This window comes from Erythranthe guttata, chloroplast (assembly GCF_056151865.1).
Source record: "Erythranthe guttata chloroplast, complete genome".
In the NCBI taxonomy this organism is placed as follows: Eukaryota; Viridiplantae; Streptophyta; class Magnoliopsida; order Lamiales; family Phrymaceae; genus Erythranthe; species Erythranthe guttata.
Genome location: NC_068035.1, coordinates 52,501 through 65,000, shown reverse-complemented (window position 1 = coordinate 65,000; position 12,500 = coordinate 52,501). Strand labels below are relative to the sequence as shown.

Below are 12,500 nucleotides of genomic sequence, written 5' to 3'. Positions count from 1 at the left end.
GTCTAGCTGTACCTACCGTCTTTTTTTTGGGGTCAATATCAGCAATGCAGTTCATCCAACGATAAACCAAATCCCGAATTATAGAGCTATGACACAATCAAACCCGAACGAACAAAATGTTGAATTGAATCGTACCAGTCTCTACTGGGGGTTATTACTCATTTTTGTACTTGCTGTTTTATTTTCCAATTATTTCTTCAATTAGGAAAACGAAAGAAAATAAATAAGAATTCTAGGCATTCTCTTAGCCCATTCGGAAGGATCTCATCTTATAATTATCCATGACTGTTTATGTCTCTAGCATGACCACTTGATGAAATTGGAGGGAAGTGGAGTAAATGGCCGATACTACTGGAAGGATTCCTCTTTGGATAATAGGTACCGTAGCTGGTATTCTTGTGATCGGTTTACTAGGTATTTTCTTTTATGGTTCATATTCCGGATTAGGTTCATCCTTATAGTAATTAGTAATCGGATGAATTCAGTTGTAGACATGAAAGTGTAGGAACTCAACGGGATTCCCTTCTTTGTTTGTCTGATTCGAGGGGAAAGGGCCCGTTGAGTTCTTAAGAATCAGAGTCTTTTTTTCGTCTAAATGATAAAGTGGATTTCTTTTTCTGCTGTTTCAAAAAACTCCATTCTATTTTTTCTGATGATGCTTTTGAAAAATGAACTTCATTGATTGATTCAGAACACCTCTTCCTTGATCTTGATAGTATCCATGGGTACTTTCTAAGTTAGAACAAAAACAAAGGGGGAATCGCTCAATTTCCTGGATTATATATACTATATATACTAATATTTCTGTAGATTCGATATCGTACAAATACTTTCTATACTCTTACTTTTTTTTACTATCTCAGAAAAATTGAAATTTTTGATAAATTCATTGAATAAGTTTTATTTTATGTTTGTCCACTATTTTATTGTACGTAATAAATCGAAAAAAAGTTCTGATACATCTGTAAAACCGAAACTAAGACTAGGAATTTTTGGCGAACAGGATCACAAATCATTACTCTTTCGACACAAGAAAAGGAATTTGCTACACCCCTTTCTTGTGTCGAAGACTAGGAAGACACATAATGCACCCTAGAATTTTTTGTTCCCCGCATTTATAATTCTTTTTATTACCCGTTTACTTATGCTAATATCTATCCCAATTTGATTCTGTTTCAAATAGAATCAAATGGATACATTTTATGACATTGAAATCTGGAAATAGTAACATAGTTGTAACAATTCAATTTGGCTAAAAAAACAAAGAAAGGGGTGGTAAAGTCATAAAGTCAAATAAAAAAGTCTTCTTCAAACAAAAAGCTACCTATTCTGACTAGGAATGCGGTACAAGGGATTCCCCGAAGTTCGTAGAAAAAGAGGAATTAAATAAACGGTTTTTCAGAATTGATTTTTTTTGATCATACATAATTGACAACAAAAATGTGGTTCTTTTTACGAACCTGATGAGGATAAATCGATGAGTTTAGAAATTCATTTCGGCTAATTGAACCTTCTCGAACTGTTTCTTTTTAAGAACCAAAAATATTTGTGCTAAAATAACAGATGCCAAGAAGAATAAAAGACCTTGGACACGTAATGGATCTTGAAGTACTATTTCTGCATCTCCCTGACCAAATCCACCCACATTAGGATTACTCGTTAATGGTTGATCGAATTTAATGGATTCACCCTCAGAAACAAGAAGTTCTGGTCCTGGAGGGATAATATCAACCACTTGACGTCCATCCGATGGATCTGTTATGGTTATTTCATATCCCCCCTTTTCTTTTCGTATGATTTTACTTAATATGCCCGCTCCTGTAGCATTATAAACTGTATTGTTACTCTTGCTTCCGTCGGGATAAATCTGACCCCTTCCCCTATTTCCCCCTACGTATATAGGATATTTTAAGAAATGAACGTCTTTCTTAGTAGCGGGGTCGGGGGAAAGAACAGGAAAGGTGATTTCACTATATTTCTGACCAGGGACAGGCCCTATCACAAGAATATTTTTTTTATTAGGGCGATAGCTCTGAAAAGACAAATTGCCTATCTTTTCTTTCATCTCAGGAGAAATACGATCGGAAGGAGCTAATTCAAAACCCTCTGGTAAAATAAGAACAGCCCCCACATTCAAACCCCCTTTCTTACCATTAGCAAGAACTTGTTTCACTTGCTTATCGTAAGGAATTCGAACAACTGCTTCAAATACAGTATCAGGAAGTACCGCTTGTGGAACTTCAATATCCACGGGCTTATTAGCTAAATGACAATTAGCACATACAATACGCCCAGTCGCTTCTCGTGGATTTTCATAACCCTGCTGCGCAAAAACAGGATATGCACTTGAAATGGATGTCCGAGTTATGATATATATCATGAGCGATACGGAAACACATCGAGTAATCTGTTCCTTTATCCAAGAAAAAGTATTTCTAGTTTGCATGGTCTAATCATTGATCCGAAAATTTCTACAATAAATTGGGGTAGGTCGCTAGTATAGTTCCCTATCCACGATTCTGCTATTTACTGGAATCATTTTACTGGCATACGATAGGATGAAAATCCCCTGGATAGAAAGTTTTTAATCCTTATGTAGAACTACAAAGACAAAGTAAGAAACATTCTGATTGGATTAGATTAATGTCGATGGATCATTTACATTTATCAATCATTCATTGAATGATAAATAACTACAAGTGACGGAGATACACGATTTAAATACCGGAAAATCCAATATTTAAAAATAGTATCGAGAATAACCGGAAAAGTGGAAACAAGACCAGATATAATTTGATCATTATGAACAAATCCAAAATCTTTGTAGACAGAACCAATCATTAGTTCCCAACCGTGTGGTGAATGAAATCCGATACATAAATCAGTTAATAAAAGAATCGAAAAAGCTTTTACTGTATCACTTAAGTTATATAGGAATTCCTGAGCCCAAGAGTTAAGAATAACAAGTTCTTCATTACCTAAAATAGAAGAACCGCTTAGAATAACAAAACAGATTATATTTGTCGAGAAGTGCAAAATCGTATGGATACGATCCGCATTGTGTATCTTGATTAATTGGATCGTTTCTTTGTGGATTCCTATAGGAAGCTTTTGTAGATGTGTCTCCGAGTATTCCTTGACCATTTCGTCCAAAAAGAAGATTTCCTCTAATTCTATGAACTTTTGTAGAATACTTTTTTCTTGAATATCATTCAAAAAAATTTCGGATTGACCAGTATTCAACCAATTAGTAATCCAAGATTCCATACTTTTAGTAAATGAGAGAGAAATCCACCGGGGTAAAAATACTATAGATGCAAGATACAAAAGAGGAGTGAATGCTTTCGTTTTTGCCATTTTTCACCTGTGAATTTTTAATTAACCCACTTCATTTGTCGACTTTATGTGATTGAATATTTCTTTCAAACATGAGTTCGAGATAAGGTATCAAACCTATGAATTTATTTGATTTTTGATTTTGTTTGAATCTAGAAAGAATACAGAAATAGACTAAGACTCTACTTAAAATTCGAATGAAGAAATAAATAATCAAAAATATTGTTTCCAGATATCTCAATTCATCAAATTCTAAACAAGTGTCTCCTTTTGATGAATCACCGAAAGAAGTACTTTAAGGAATGAATATTATTGATATTTTGATAGGAAAGCATTCGTTTTTCAGCCCAGTTCCTTTTCTCAAAAGACTTCAATTGGTACGCGCAAGAAATAGGCCAATTCCGCGGCTTTTTGTTCAATTTCTCGTGGAGTCAAATTCTCATCAGTACGGGTCAACGGAATAGCCCCCCGACCTCTGATGTCCATATAAAGGACACGACGAGCATAAATACCCTCCTTAACTTCTATTCTAACGGATTGAATATCTTTTATAAGGAATCGGAGGAATATGCGACGATTTTTTCCAGGAAATCCCCAACGAAAAATACACACTATTCCTTCCTTTCTATCGAATCGATCATAACCACTACCTACATTCCAGGAAATTGTGCACCACAAATAGGAACTAATAAAGAGACCCGCGATCCCGTAGAAAGACATCACGATCCCTTGTGGAAAAAAAAGAATTTGCTGAGACGGAACAAAAGATATCAAATTTCTACCAAGATAACTGGAAGTTCCAACCAATAAGAATCCTAATGAACCTAAAAAAACGATAAGGGCCCAGCAAAAATTACTTAGTTTTCGAGACCCCGTTATAAGTTCTATCCATATATGTTCTGATCGCCAACTCATACTTGATCCGATTGCATTTTATTGGAATTGAGAGAATACCCCCAATGATTTTGACTTGACTTTTTTTGTTTCCGAAGGAACTCTCATCACCTAGCGCTAGTTTGATGTGAACTAGCACTAGTTTGATGGCAACCTTTAGGAGTAATTCATCAAATTGGTTAGATCTAAAATAATAACATACCCTTCATATCATCCCATCCCAATATACATATTGATATACATATAGATCCACCAACTTTCTATATTAGGCATCCAGCGATCCTGATCTATTTGAAACTAGTTAGAATTAATTTACCCATAGATCATTTTCTGCAGGCATAAGAGCTTTTTCCTTTATGTTCGGTGGAAATCATATGTTATACTTTCCCGAGATAAATATCTGTCTTATGCTACAAGTCTAAATTTCAAAAAAACGGATGAGGTTTGGGCCCCCCAGATCTAAACAATCTTATTTTTTTGAACATGAAGAAATAAAGAAGCCATTGCAATTGCCGGAAATACTAGTCCTACTAAAGGCACAAAAATAGAGGGAAAATTAAAAGTTATCATAAAATGGGTACCTCGGCTTACTATTTGTACCTGTTATTATTTTTTTTAATATCATATTTATACTAATTATAATTTATAATTAAGGATTGTAATTATTATGAATTCGTAGTTATTATTAATTAATTCCATTTGAAAATTATTATTAGAATAATAAGTATCTATATATCTAAGTGATGAGTATATAGAATAAGTCCAAGGAATGTATAACTAAATAAATGGACTTATTCATCTATCTACATGAAAGATACGTATGATAATCAACTTTATTATTTTTCTTCATTTTTTTGTGTTTTGTTCTTGTCTTCTAATTTAATAAAGAAATAGTTTCTTACCAATTATCGAAAGATTTGTTAGAATGCGACACAACCGAAATTTTTAGTGAAAATGGGTTTTTGGGGGGATGGAGAAAGATACAAAACTATATATCTATCTTTTATCTTGTTGATAGAGACTTCTTAATTAGTAATCGGGAAGCTAGGTAAAAAAAGAGTTATCCGCAACTTTCGATTCTTTCTACAATTAGATCTTAGGTCACCAAAGAAAGCTCCATTCTTATTTCCTTTGATTCTGAGAAGCTAACTACTTGTTTGCTACAAATAAAATAATTGAACTTGGTGCGCGCTACTTGATTGAATTGGAATTCAAAGGAAAGAAGGCGTGGAGCTTAAATAACTCACTCAGAACACTTTTTAAAAGATTGCGTGGTACGATTAGGTCGAATAAGCCCTTCTGGAATAAATATTCAGCCGCTTGTGAACCTTCGGGTACTGTTTTATTCAATGTTTGTTCAATTACTCTTTTACCCGCAAATGCTATGTAGGAATTAGGTTCGGCAATAATGATATCTCCCAACATACCAAAACTAGCCGTTACCCCACCAGTAGTAGGAGATGTAAGGATTGATACATATAATAACTTTTTATTTAATTGATAATCATATAAGGCAGACGATATTTTAGCCATTTGCATCAAGCTCAAACTTCCTTCTTGCATGCGCGCCCCCCCCGAAGCGCACACTATAATAAGAGGTATAAATTTATTGGTAGCGTACTCAATCAAACGGGTGATTTTCTCCCCGACTACGGATCCCATACTACCCCCCATAAACTGAAAATCCATAACTCCAATAGCTACGGGAATACCATTTAGTTGACCTACGCCTGTTTGAACAGCCTCAGTTAATCCTGTCTTTCTTTGATAAGAATCAATACGATCTTTATAAGGCTCTTCTTCCGAATGAAATCCAATGGGATCCAGAGAGACCATGTCTTCATCCATAGGATCCCAAGTACCGGGGTCAATCGAAACTTCGATTCTTTCTGAACTACTCATTTTCAAATGATATCCACATTGTTCACAAATATTCACGTTTGATTTCAAAAATTTCTTATAATTTAATCCATAACAATTTTCGCATTGAACCCACAAATGCCTGTATTTTTGAGTTGCATCGAGATCATTAGGCCTTTCTCTTAGAGTTAAATCACTACTCTTCGCGCGGGTTTGTATACTGGACCTCCCGGTTTCAGTACTAGTTCTACGTTTATCAAAAAGGCACCTAGAGATGTAACTGTCACTACCATCACTTACAATGGGCGTACCACTCCAGATTTGAGACTGGAGATAACCATCAATGCAACTAGTAATGTGATTATTCCAACTAGATTTAGTATCATACATGTAACGATTATCTAAGCAATCTTCACTCGTAGATCCATTATTCATATAACTAGAATTGCGATAACTAGAAAAAGAACTTTCTAATTCACTCAGAAAAGAACGGTCGTTGTCAATCTCAAAAATATGATTTTCAATATTAAAATAGATAGAATAACTGTCTCCATTACTATCCCTAACTAAAAAAGTATCATCAGAGATAAAATTCCGAATGCCTTTGGCGCCAAATAAACGATCGACATTACTGTAACTAGAATTGTCACGACCCCTCCAACTGTGAATGTTTTTAGCCCTACCTTTTAGATTCGGATCTTCACCTTCACTAGTATTTTCAATAGGACCAAGATTGTCCGTTGATTTCTTTATCCCATACCTGCGTTCTAACTCCTTCTTAAACACCATCGAATTAAACCACCATCTTTCCATAGAGTTTTCTTGCCCCCTATTTGCATAAAAATACAATAGATGAATAGTCATTCGATCCACAATTCTTTATTTTTTTTGTTTGAATATCTTATTTCTTATCAGACTAAACATAGAAATTAAATCACTACTAATAGGAAGTGTGGAAAAGGATTCTCTTTTGTTTTGTGGGAATCCAGGGGTAAGACGTAAGACTTCACTATAAATGAATATGATGGAATCCCTTTTCATTCTAAATTAAATATAATGATAAAAAGTGGTTTGTCCTATGTCTTCATATCAAACAAAAAAAATAAATATTAGTTCTCGCTTAGAAATAATTTTTTCGTAAAATCTCATCTAATAACTAACTACTAACAAGTAGTAAATTAAGGTTCTATTCCAACACAGAACGAAAAAGACAATATACAGGATGGGTCGAAAGATTTGTGATACTTCGCTTGATTCAGGGAAACTACAAGATATATAAAGAATATACCAATCCTAAGGCTCCATAGGTTTAATTGTGGATCCAAGACAACAATAGAAACATTTGAGTCTTAAATTTATATTTCAAATCTTCTATATCTAGAGATATATGTATTTATACAAAATACATTTTGTATTCGGCTCAATCCTTTTAATAAAAGATTGGGCCGAGTTTAATTGCAATTCAATTAAGAGAACGGAGAGTAATTACTTGTCATCTTCCTTCTTTTCCTCATCCAAAGTATCCATCGCTTCAAACTCAAATTTGATCTCTTTCCATACCTCACAAGCGGCAGCTAGTTCAGGACTCCATTTGCTAGCCTCACGGATAATTGCATTACCCTCAGCAGCAAGATCACGTCCTTCATTACGAGCTTGTACACATGCTTCTAGAGCTACTCGATTAGCTACGGCACCTGGCGCATTACCCCAAGGGTGTCCTAAAGTTCCTCCACCAAACTGTAGTACGGAATCATCCCCAAAGATCTCGGTCAGAGCAGGCATATGCCAAACGTGAATACCCCCTGAAGCCACGGGAATAACACCTGGTAGAGAGACCCAATCTTGAGTGAAATAAATACCGCGACTTCGATCTTTTTCAATAAAATCATCACGCAGTAAATCAACAAAGCCCAAAGTGATGTCTCTTTCTCCTTCAAGTTTACCTACTACAGTACCAGAGTGAATATGATCCCCACCGGACATACGTAACGCTTTAGCTAGTACACGGAAGTGTATACCATGATTCTTCTGTCTATCAATAACTGCATGCATTGCACGGTGAATGTGAAGAAGTAGGCCATTATCTCGGCAATAATGAGCCAAGCTAGTATTTGCAGTGAATCCTCCTGTTAAGTAGTCATGCATTACGATAGGAACTCCCAATTCTCTAGCAAATACAGCTCTTTTCATCATTTCTTCGCATGTACCCGCAGTAGCATTCAAGTAATGCCCTTTGATTTCACCTGTTTCAGCCTGTGCTTTATAAAGTGCTTCGGCACAAAATAAGAAACGGTCTCTCCAACGCATAAATGGCTGGGAATTCACGTTCTCATCATCTTTGGTAAAATCAAGTCCACCGCGAAGACATTCATAAACTGCTCTACCATAGTTTTTAGCAGATAACCCCAATTTAGGTTTAATAGTACATCCCAACAGGGGACGGCCATACTTGTTCAATTTATCTCTCTCAACTTGGATCCCATGAGGCGGTCCTTGGAAAGTTTTAATATAAGCAGGAGGGATTCGCAGATCTTCCAGACGTAGAGCACGCAGGGCTTTGAATCCAAATACATTTCCTACAATCGAAGTAAACATGTTAGTAACAGAACCTTCTTCAAAAAGGTCTAAAGGGTAAGCTACATAACAGATATATTGATCTGTTTCCCCAGGAACGGGCTCGATGTGGTAGCATCGCCCTTTGTAACGATCAAGGCTGGTAAGTCCATCGGTCCACACAGTTGTCCATGTACCAGTAGAAGATTCGGCAGCTACCGCGGCCCCTGCTTCTTCAGGCGGAACTCCAGGTTGAGGAGTTACTCGGAATGCTGCCAAGATATCAGTATCTTTGGTTTCGTATTCAGGAGTATAATAAGTCAATTTGTACTCTTTAACACCTGCTTTGAATCCAACACTTGCTTTAGTCTCTGTTTGTGGTGACATAAATCCCTCCCTACAACTCATGAATTAAGAATTCTGACAACAACAAGGTCTACTCGACACGAATGAATTAGGCGTTAATGAAACTTTTCACAGGAATCTTTCACAAACCTCCCAAAATATTATCAACTAATCAGAATGTTTGATTATTAGACCATGGTATTTGATTTACCAAACACATCATTATTGTATACTCTTTCATATACATAGCGCAACCCCATTTTTCTTTTTGACCTTTTTTAGAATGGAAATACCTAACCTAACTAATAATAAATTCTCTCTTGACAGTGGTATATGTTGTATATGTAAATCCTAGATGTGACAATAGGCGTAATTCAATTCATCTACATCTATGAAATGAAAGGTTATAAAAAAACGAAAAGAATAGGCTGGCTATAGGCGGAAATCAATATGTTGAAATCAAAAAAAAAGAAGAGCCAATAAGATAGAAATAATGAATCGTAATGTAAATAGAGTTCGAATTGATTCGAACTCCATAGAATATTTTATATAATATAGATGGGATTGTCTATAATGATAGACAAATGAAAAACTTTCTCAAGATTCTTATTCATCCACTTGAAATTTTCAAAAAAGCTTGGTTGAACTTGCAAATTCACTCATTTAAATTTAATAAGTAAACAATTGAATTGGATTCGATTGGATGGCACCAACGAAATTAAGTGTTAACTCCCATTTCTTATTGAATTAACTGATCGACGTGCTATCGGACATTTATTTTGAATTCGATAATTTTCACAAATTTCGACATATTTTTTTTTAATTTATTATTATTATGAGAATTAATCCTACTACTTCTGGTTCTGGGGTTTCCACGCTTGAAAAAAAAAACCTGGGGCGTATCGTCCAAATCATAGGTCCGGTACTAGATGTAGCCTTTTCGCCGGGCAAGATGCCTAATATTTATAACGCTCTAGTAGTTAAAGGCCGAGATACTGCTGGTCAACCAATTAATGTGACTTGTGAGGTACAGCAATTATTAGGAAATAATCGAGTTAGAGCTGTAGCTATGAGTGCTACAGATGGTCTGACGAGAGGAATGGAAGTGATTGATACGGGAGCTCCTCTAAGTGTTCCAGTCGGTGGAGCGACTCTGGGGCGAATTTTCAACGTACTTGGAGAGCCTGTTGATAATTTAGGTCCTGTAGATACTAGTACAACATTTCCTATTCATCGATCTGCACCTGCCTTTATACAGTTAGATACAAAATTATCTATTTTTGAAACAGGAATAAAAGTAGTAGATCTTTTAGCACCTTATCGACGTGGGGGAAAAATCGGACTATTTGGGGGAGCTGGGGTTGGCAAAACGGTACTCATTATGGAATTGATTAACAATATTGCCAAAGCCCATGGTGGCGTCTCCGTATTTGGCGGAGTGGGTGAACGTACTCGTGAAGGAAATGATCTTTACATGGAAATGAAAGAATCTGGAGTGATTAATGAAGAAAATATTGCAGAATCAAAAGTGGCTCTAGTTTACGGCCAGATGAATGAACCGCCGGGAGCTCGTATGAGAGTTGGTTTGACTGCCTTAACGATGGCGGAATATTTCCGAGATGTTAATGAACAAGACGTACTTCTATTTATCGACAATATTTTCCGTTTCGTCCAAGCCGGATCCGAAGTATCCGCCTTATTGGGTAGAATGCCTTCCGCTGTCGGTTATCAACCCACCCTGAGTACCGAAATGGGCTCTTTACAAGAAAGAATTACCTCTACCAAAGAGGGGTCCATAACGTCTATTCAAGCTGTTTATGTACCTGCAGACGATTTGACCGATCCTGCCCCTGCTACGACATTTGCACATTTAGATGCTACTACCGTACTATCAAGAGGATTAGCTGCCAAAGGTATTTATCCAGCAGTAGATCCTTTAGATTCAACTTCAACCATGCTTCAACCTCGGATCGTTGGTGAGGAACATTATGAAACTGCGCAAAGAGTTAAACAAACTTTACAACGTTATAAAGAGCTTCAGGACATTATAGCTATCCTTGGGTTGGACGAATTATCTGAAGAGGATCGTTTAACCGTAGCAAGAGCGCGAAAAATTGAGCGTTTCTTATCACAACCCTTTTTTGTAGCTGAAGTATTTACTGGTTCTCCAGGGAAATATGTTGGTCTAGCAGAAACCATTAGAGGGTTTCAATTGATCCTTTCCGGAGAATTAGATGGTCTTCCTGAACAGGCCTTTTATTTGGTAGGTAATATCGATGAAGCTACCGCGAAAGCTATCAACTTAGAAATGGAGAGCAATTTGAAGAAATGACCTTAAATCTTTGTGTACTGACCCCTAATCGAATTGTTTGGGATTCAGAAGTGAAAGAAATCATTTTATCTACGAATAGTGGTCAAATTGGCGTATTACCAAATCATGCTCCTATTGCTACAGCTGTAGATATAGGGATTTTGAGAATACGCCTTAAAGACCAATGGTTAACGATGACTCTCATGGGCGGTTTTGCTAGAATAGGCAATAATGAGATCACTGTTTTAGTAAATGATGCGGAAAAGGGTAGTGATATTGATTCACAAGAAGCTCAGCAAACTCTTGAAATAGCAGAAGCTAATTTGAGAAAAGCGGAAGGAAAGAGACAAATAATTGAGGCAAATCTAGCTCTCCGACGAGCTAGGACAAGAGTAGAGGCTGTCAATGCGATTTCATAACCAGTTGGTGCCTTCAAATAATTCAAAGAAGTTCTTTTTCTAAACCCTATATTTGATTGGATTCTGTCGAGTGAATCCAATCAAGCAGAATCCAATTTTGATACAACGAAATTCAAAAATTAAATAAAAATACAAAATCTATAAAAATAGAAAAGGGTGAGGCAAAAAACTTATTAGATACCGGAGTCAATGGTATCTAATAAGTTCTACCTACTATTGGATTTGAACCAATGACTCCCGCCGTATGAAAGCAATACTCTAACCACTGAGTTAAGTAGGTCATTTATCATCCCAAAGAGAACCAAAAGGAACCCATCCCACCGATGAATTATAAATATCATCTTCTTTATAAGCAATAAAAATTTAAATAAGCAATAATAATCTAAGCAATACCACTCATTTAGGATGTTGGATCATAGAATCTTCATCTTGACAACAAATTATATAATGATAAAATATGTATCACAAGCACTAAGGGCTATAGCTCAGTTGGTAGAGCACCTCGTTTACACGCGCGCCAATGTTTTTCAGGGGAGTCCGTCATACAATCCACAAAATGGATCTTATTGATAAATCAATGTCTAACTCCATAACTTTGAGAGAACAATAGCCTGACAAATGGTTGGGTCCGATTTAGGTGCCCCTTTAGGTACCAAACAGAATCCACCATTGATTTGAGATATTGATAAGGTGAATACCAGCACATTCAATGTTAGGCATAATGAGTATTAAGGTCCTCAAAAAATCTCTTTTCGTCCTATGAACTTTAAGGTGTATGAAGT

The 12,500-nt window shown here is 36.1% G+C and overlaps 11 protein-coding genes and 2 non-coding genes across 13 annotated transcripts in view; 6 read left to right on the top strand and 7 right to left on the bottom strand. All coding sequences in view use genetic code 11, as the record gives it.

The window, feature by feature from the left end:
• Positions 1 to 65, top strand: part of psbF (photosystem II cytochrome b559 beta subunit) — a 120-nt gene extending 55 nt beyond the window's left edge. Inside the window, exon 1 of the mRNA in view lies at positions 1 to 65. This exon is cut by the window's left edge and continues 55 nt beyond it. Within this exon, the coding sequence (YP_010543520.1) occupies positions 1 to 65 (65 nt within the window).
• psbL (photosystem II protein L) overlaps positions 1 to 205 on the top strand; it is a 222-nt gene extending 17 nt beyond the window's left edge. Inside the window, exon 1 of the mRNA in view lies at positions 1 to 205. This exon is cut by the window's left edge and continues 17 nt beyond it. Within this exon, the coding sequence (YP_010543519.1) occupies positions 1 to 205 (205 nt within the window).
• A 133-nt stretch (positions 206 to 338) lies between these two features.
• On the top strand, positions 339 to 461 carry psbJ (photosystem II protein J). Its single transcript has one exon. The coding sequence runs from the start codon at positions 339 to 341 to the stop codon at positions 459 to 461; it is 123 nt and encodes a 40-aa protein (YP_010543518.1).
• A 1,022-nt stretch (positions 462 to 1,483) lies between these two features.
• On the bottom strand, positions 1,484 to 2,446 carry petA (cytochrome f). The gene has a single exon. It carries the CDS (start codon positions 2,444 to 2,446, stop codon positions 1,484 to 1,486), a length of 963 nt encoding a protein of 320 aa, YP_010543517.1.
• A 221-nt stretch (positions 2,447 to 2,667) lies between these two features.
• On the bottom strand, positions 2,668 to 3,357 carry cemA (envelope membrane protein). The gene has a single exon. The coding sequence runs from the start codon at positions 3,355 to 3,357 to the stop codon at positions 2,668 to 2,670; it is 690 nt and encodes a 229-aa protein (YP_010543516.1).
• A 339-nt stretch (positions 3,358 to 3,696) lies between these two features.
• ycf4 (photosystem I assembly protein Ycf4) lies at positions 3,697 to 4,251 on the bottom strand. Its single transcript has one exon. It carries the CDS (start codon positions 4,249 to 4,251, stop codon positions 3,697 to 3,699), a length of 555 nt encoding a protein of 184 aa, YP_010543515.1.
• Positions 4,252 to 4,689: 438 nt separating this feature from the next.
• On the bottom strand, positions 4,690 to 4,800 carry psaI (photosystem I subunit VIII). The gene has a single exon. It carries the CDS (start codon positions 4,798 to 4,800, stop codon positions 4,690 to 4,692), a length of 111 nt encoding a protein of 36 aa, YP_010543514.1.
• Positions 4,801 to 5,421: 621 nt separating this feature from the next.
• On the bottom strand, positions 5,422 to 6,954 carry accD (acetyl-CoA carboxylase carboxyltransferase beta subunit). The gene has a single exon. The coding sequence runs from the start codon at positions 6,952 to 6,954 to the stop codon at positions 5,422 to 5,424; it is 1,533 nt and encodes a 510-aa protein (YP_010543513.1).
• A 621-nt stretch (positions 6,955 to 7,575) lies between these two features.
• On the bottom strand, positions 7,576 to 9,051 carry rbcL (ribulose-1,5-bisphosphate carboxylase/oxygenase large subunit). Its single transcript has one exon. It carries the CDS (start codon positions 9,049 to 9,051, stop codon positions 7,576 to 7,578), a length of 1,476 nt encoding a protein of 491 aa, YP_010543512.1.
• A 772-nt stretch (positions 9,052 to 9,823) lies between these two features.
• On the top strand, positions 9,824 to 11,320 carry atpB (ATP synthase CF1 beta subunit). The gene has a single exon. The coding sequence runs from the start codon at positions 9,824 to 9,826 to the stop codon at positions 11,318 to 11,320; it is 1,497 nt and encodes a 498-aa protein (YP_010543511.1).
• Positions 11,317 to 11,718, top strand: atpE (ATP synthase CF1 epsilon subunit). The gene has a single exon. It carries the CDS (start codon positions 11,317 to 11,319, stop codon positions 11,716 to 11,718), a length of 402 nt encoding a protein of 133 aa, YP_010543510.1.
• Positions 11,719 to 11,925: 207 nt separating this feature from the next.
• On the bottom strand, positions 11,926 to 11,998 carry trnM-CAU. The gene has a single exon. It is a non-coding gene; the product is annotated as a tRNA-Met (tRNA).
• A 194-nt stretch (positions 11,999 to 12,192) lies between these two features.
• The window catches only part of trnV-UAC, a 656-nt gene continuing 348 nt past the window's right edge, over positions 12,193 to 12,500 (top strand). Inside the window, exon 1 of the tRNA in view lies at positions 12,193 to 12,230. This is a non-coding gene — a tRNA (tRNA-Val). The remainder of the gene's footprint in view (positions 12,231 to 12,500) is intronic.